This window comes from Eleutherodactylus coqui, chromosome 1 (assembly GCF_035609145.1).
Source record: "Eleutherodactylus coqui strain aEleCoq1 chromosome 1, aEleCoq1.hap1, whole genome shotgun sequence".
NCBI classification, from domain to species: Eukaryota; Metazoa; Chordata; class Amphibia; order Anura; family Eleutherodactylidae; genus Eleutherodactylus; species Eleutherodactylus coqui.
Window position 1 is genome coordinate 249,165,399 of NC_089837.1, and position 6,000 is coordinate 249,171,398.

Below are 6,000 nucleotides of genomic sequence, written 5' to 3' on the forward strand. Positions count from 1 at the left end.
CCCTTTAAGCTTAGTTCACATCTGCAATAGGAATTCAGGTTTTTTGTCCCATTATAGGAGCAGAAAAAAAATGAAATTCAAGCTGTGACAGATCCATCACACGTCAGACACCAACAGTGCCCAATTGACTTATAATAGGATAATTCAGTTCGGTCAAGGTGTCCTTCATTTTATTGCTGACAAATATTTCAGCTATGAATAGAGCATATCAATAGGTAAATGTAAAGATTGCTCTTCTTTTTCTACAGTACTTACCGTATGTCGCTATGATCAAAATTAGGGTCTTGCATTCAGGATATGTATTAAGTTTGCAAAATCCAAAGAAAAACATGCAGCACCCAGACATTCAGTAGATGATGGTAATTTTAATCAGTACATAATGGGAATTTTAATCCAAAAAGAAAAGACAGTTACATAGCGGGTCACAGCAACAGCCATTTCATTTAATCCTGTATTTTCTCAAGGCTTACATAAAATGAGACTGAATGGGACATTTTTGTCTAATGTATTTCAGATAGTAAGTAGCAGATCCTGTCGAGATTTAGGCAAGGAGCCCATACTTAAAACCTGACCTAATTCACAACATGTGAATATACTACTAGACTTGCAGACCTATTTCCACAGTTTATGTCCCATAAGAAGAACATAAAGCTAGGTTAGAAATACCCCGCCTCCAGCAAGCGAGTGCTGTGATTGGATCACGAGCGCCACTGGCTCAGCCAATCAGAGCTGGCGCTCGATGAACCAATCACAGCCATTCAGTGATATTCACTGAATGGTTGTGAATTATCGAACGCTGGCTCTGATTGGCTGAGCCAGCGGCGCTCGTGATCCAATCACAGCACTCGCTTGCTGGAGGTGGGGTGTTCAAAGCCCCGTCACCAGAAAGAGAGTGCTGTCAACGCTGAGGGCAGGGAGACCAGCAAGGGACTCAGACGCCGCTGGCTAGGTGAGTGTTGCTATTTTATTTTTTTCATGTAGTGTAGCTAGGGCTTATTTTCTCGGGAGGGCTTATATTTCAAGCCTCCCCAGAAAATCGGGGTACAGTTTTACTTTCGGGGAAACATGGTAGTCACCAGGGAATGACTAGCAAATTGTAAGCTGGAACGCAAGCCACAGCAGTGACCCATAAGTAGCAACTCATCCGTAAGCTGTTAACCTCTGCATGTCATGATATAAACACAGCACCAGAAGCTCCTAACATACATACGTTGCCAGAACCAAGTGCAATATGTATATATAGAACCAGGATTGTAACCTAAATGCAGCACCAGAACTGAGCTCATAACATAAATGCAGCACCAGAACCAAACGCATAACATACATATAGCACCAGGAACAAGCACATAACGTAAATACACTGGCCCTCTAATTAACGTATGCACCATGCAAAAGTCCTCTGACTATAACATGACTCTTGTACTGTGCCCACTACCGTAGCTGCTATCACTCCCATTTATTTATCCTCACTACTTCTGGCCAGGCTCATGTAGAGCGACGCATGTGGCATGATGATACCATTGCATTGCCTGCACACAGAAGTCCCCTTACATTGGGGTAGGGAGCCAAGAAGGTCTCTCCCCTCTCTCAAGTTCTGGTAATGTACCAGAATTTCCTCAACACACAATAATAATTGGTTCAGTGATGTCCCTTGTATTTAGAAATTTTGTACGCTTGAAACCATAAACTTATGAAAGACTGGTAATTGGTTCTGATAGCCCCAATATGTCAAACTCCACCTCCCCCCCCCCCCCCCTTCAAAAAAAAAAAGGGAAAAATATTCACAAAATCTACCTTCTTACAACTACAGATACAATCAGACCTTCCTAATAACTCCCTCTCTAGATACTTCCAACTCAGTCATGCCCTTGGACCCCGATTTGGAGGTCTGAACATACCCTTCGTACTGACCCGACTAACACTCTGAAGCAACTCGTCTGTTTTACTAGACAAACTGACAAGGGGTCTTGCATCACTGAGAGACGGGGCTCTTGAACAATAGGCTCAGACGTACCGGACCTAGACTCAGATGACCGAAGCAGCCTCCTGGCCAGCTCAGGGCCACCCTTGATTAGTGCAAGAGACAGGTTAATCCAAGTTAAGTTCCTGCACAGAATCTATTATACTCCCACTTGCTTGTATGCCACGGACCTAGTTTCCAATGCAGACTGTCCAAGATGCTTGATGAGTGCCGGCACAGTTTTGGCAATGCCATGTTTGACAGACCTATTGGAGGCCCCGCACATCCTGCATCCTAAAATTTGTCTCTTGGCCTTGTGGAAGACATTCCGGTTGACACCGTAACACGCACTGTATACAAATTGCTGTTATTTTATGCTAAAAAAGTGGTATTGCTTAACTGGAAACACCTCAAAAAAACCACCTAGGGCTGCTTGATAACGTGAGGTAATTGGGGTCATCTCTATATAAACTGACATACATGGCTCAAGCTTGCCCTGCCAAATTTGCTAGGATATGGGGCGGATGGGTTGACAAAAACATCATACAGAGAGAACCCTGAACAAAACCAAAGAATATCATTATTAAAATTGAGACCAATGATGCATGTTTTTTCTCTGTTTCAGCAGGTTTCTATTTACTTTCTACATTTGTACTGGACAAAATAACATAGTGAATGGAAAAAAAGTTTGTTAGGTGTTAGGCAGTAGAGCAAAATGTGATTGTTCCCAGCAAGAGGAACCAAGAAATCTTGTAGATATGATACCTTTTAATGGCTAACAAAATACATGATGTAATAGTGAGCTTTCGAACCAATGCAGGGTTCTTCCCCAGGCTTATGGAATAGATCTGAAAATCGTGTGTGTGTATATATATGTATGTATATATATATATATGTGTGTGTATATATATATATATATATATATATATATATATATATATTAGGGTGGCCCATAGCTATAGGTAATTTTTTTTAAGTTAAACATTTGCTGCTCCCACCCCCCAATCCTGTTCCAATCAACAAAAAACTGGGCTGTGCAAAACTTGAGTTCAGTCGGACAACTGCTAGATGACCCTCAAACGCCTTGAAGTTGGAACATAGAATACGCATTATGCAATGATTAATTCCATTCAAAAGTGGTATACTCTTCCCTTGTTACTCCATATAGGTATGCGACGTTTCGACCTACACGGTCTTTGTCAAGCATAAGCACATACATCTAAAAGAACCCACATAAATAAAAACAATGTACATCACATAGACCAATAGTAAGACACAGGTAAACCAACCCCGTCCCCTCTCACCTTCTCATTGGCCAGTGGGTTCTCCACCAGGTGCATCTGCTTAGCACAATTAAGAGTCATCCAATTAAGGATACATAGCGTGTAAGTGGCTTTACCGGAGGGGGCACTTGCTTCCTCCCCCCTCCCCCCCAGCCCTGTCCGCCCCTGCTAGTCACCCCAATTTTTGGGATCTTTAATGTCCCAGCAGTCACATCCAACCTGTGCAAGGATCTGCATGGAGTCAGCTGCCAAATAGTTAATGGTGCTTATAGGATGTCGGATTCTCTTTAACCCCAATGCTAGGTTATGGTCCTTATAGAACAGGTCAAGAGTATTCCGGGTGGGGGGAGATTTACTTGAGACTTTTTGGCCACTTTTATTTTTATTAAGTGTTTAACCTCTAAAAGACAAAAGAAGCGAAAAGCGAAGAAAAGAATGTTAAGGGCAATGTCATCAGAAAATGACCTATTGTATAAATCATGTTTTTTATGTTAATGTATTGGCTTGGATTAATACAAAGAAATGTGGTTCTCAACCTTTTTATTATATGCATAATTGCTTTTTCCTTCCCGAAATGTACTTACTAAACAAAAAAATATATAATATATATATATTAGAAATACACTTTTGCAGTACCATACAAATGGCATTTCTTATTGTTTGTGTAAAGGAATGCGGTGTCCAAAAAAAGTATTCTTTTAGCTAGAAAAGATTTCTAAAGCTTGGCGTAAGCTCAATATACCAGAGTTATACCCGATTGTGTCAAAAAGTAATATGTTGTGTTTGAACACCTTGACAGGTCAATCCCCCTGCATTAGAGGTTCCACCAAGATGAAGCCAATTGAAGAAGGCATTGAGGATGATGTGTTTGAGCCGTCATATCCACTTGCAACTAAATTCCAAAGGCTGTCATAAGCACAGAAGTGACCAAAGTACTTGAAGAGTTTCTGCACTTTCACCTTCAGAGCGCTTCTACTCTGTTTGCCTCATAAGTGCTATATAGGGCTATCTTCATCTGCCGTAAAGAGAACAAGAAGGCCAACATAGTAGAAGGCTTCGAAGGTGAAAGTACAGGAACTCTTTACACAGGACCTGTCGGCTCCTTGGACATAAAGTATTTACTACAACAGACATATCAAGAATGATAACAGGTCCTTCTTAAGAAGAAAATGTTGATTGGAGAGTAACCACAAAAGCTCCAGATCATCAGTTTGTTGTATGAAAAATGTTATCTTCACTTTGTCACATATGCAAGAATTGTTCTTTTGTACACAGTTCACTATTTGCTTCCAGTGTTCTTAGCACTTAAAATCTGTTTTGTCTCAGCGTTAATAAAAAAATATAAAATCTACAAGACTGAAAAGAGCACAATATACTTTAAGACGTCCAGGCAGGATATTTTTAACAAGTACATGTTAAAATTATATATTATAATTTTACTAGCTGATCTACCCGGCTTCGCTCGAGTTACTTTGGTACTGGTGTTTATCTGGTGTTCACATGGAAAATCTTATGAAGTTATGGTTACTTTAGAGATACCGAGGAAAAAAATATGTTCACCATTTTGCATGGTTCTTTGCGTTACCCAGGAAACACCACGCGGAGGTAACCATGCGACGTTTCCTTTATATAAAATGACATTGGGAAGTGAGAAAATTACATTCCGTACTTAAAATTTGGATGCTAATTCTTTTGCACTTAGAATTGAATAATTGAGTTGGGACCCATTAGCTTTTCCTATTTATGACATAATCAATGCTCGTGCCAAATTTCATGTTTCTATGACATCGGGAAGTGAGAGAATTAGATTACGTACGTAAAATTTGAACGCTAATTCTTTGGGACTTAGAATTGAATAATCAAGATGGGACCCATTAACTTTTCCCATTTATGACATAATCAATGATCGTGCCAAATTTTAAGTTTCTATGACATCAGGAAGTGAGAGAATTAGATTCCGTACGTAAAATTTGGACGCTAATTCTTTTGCGCTTAGAATTGAATAATCAAATTGGGACCCATTACCTTTACCTATTTATGACATCAATGCTCGTACCAAATTTCAAGTTTCTATGACATTGGGAAGTGAGAGAATTGGATTCCGCACGTAAAATTTTGATGCTAATTGTTTTGCGCTTAGAATTAAATAATCGAGTTGGGACCCCTTTACTTTTCCTATTATGACATAATCTATGCTCTCGACAAATTTCAAGTTTCTACGACATCGGGAAGTTGGAGAATTAGTGGCCAGTCAGTCAGTCACTGAGTGAGTCAGTGAGGGCTTTCGTCTTTATATATATATATATATATATATATATATATATATATATATATATATATTATATATATATATATATTATATATATATATATATATCCATCCTCCCATTCAAGAAAGCAGCGAGGGCTAATGAATACTATCGCTGTCATGTGGAGACCTAACAGGACAGCAAAGCTACAGTCACAGAAAGTCCAACTGAAGGTTTATGATGGAAAAGTCACATGCAACTTGTGACTAAAACCCAACAATGTTGTGATGGAATATAAGTATATCAACTATTGATTTTATTCTCTTGGTGGAAAAAAATTTTCAAGAAAGGAGAACCGATACAGTGTGGGAATTTATTAATGCACTCTGACAGAAAGTAGGCTTAAAGTTGAAAATATTGGCACATGCTTCATTTTTGCAAAAAATTGACACTTTTTTTCAATTTTCTACCGTGTTCTACCAGTTCAGCCTGTTTCCACCACCTCATGT

At 39.3% G+C, this 6,000-nt stretch overlaps 1 protein-coding gene across 3 annotated transcripts in view; it reads left to right on the forward strand.

Moving 5' to 3' along the window:
- Positions 1 to 4,589, forward strand: part of BVES (blood vessel epicardial substance) — a 179,486-nt gene extending 174,897 nt beyond the window's left edge. For all 3 annotated transcript variants that reach the window (XM_066607980.1, XM_066607989.1, XM_066607971.1), the window contains one exon: positions 4,043 to 4,589. In XM_066607980.1, the coding sequence (XP_066464077.1) occupies positions 4,043 to 4,158 (116 nt within the window). In that variant the 3' untranslated portion in view covers positions 4,159 to 4,589. The remainder of the gene's footprint in view (positions 1 to 4,042) is intronic.
- Positions 4,590 to 6,000: the final 1,411 nt, after the last annotated feature.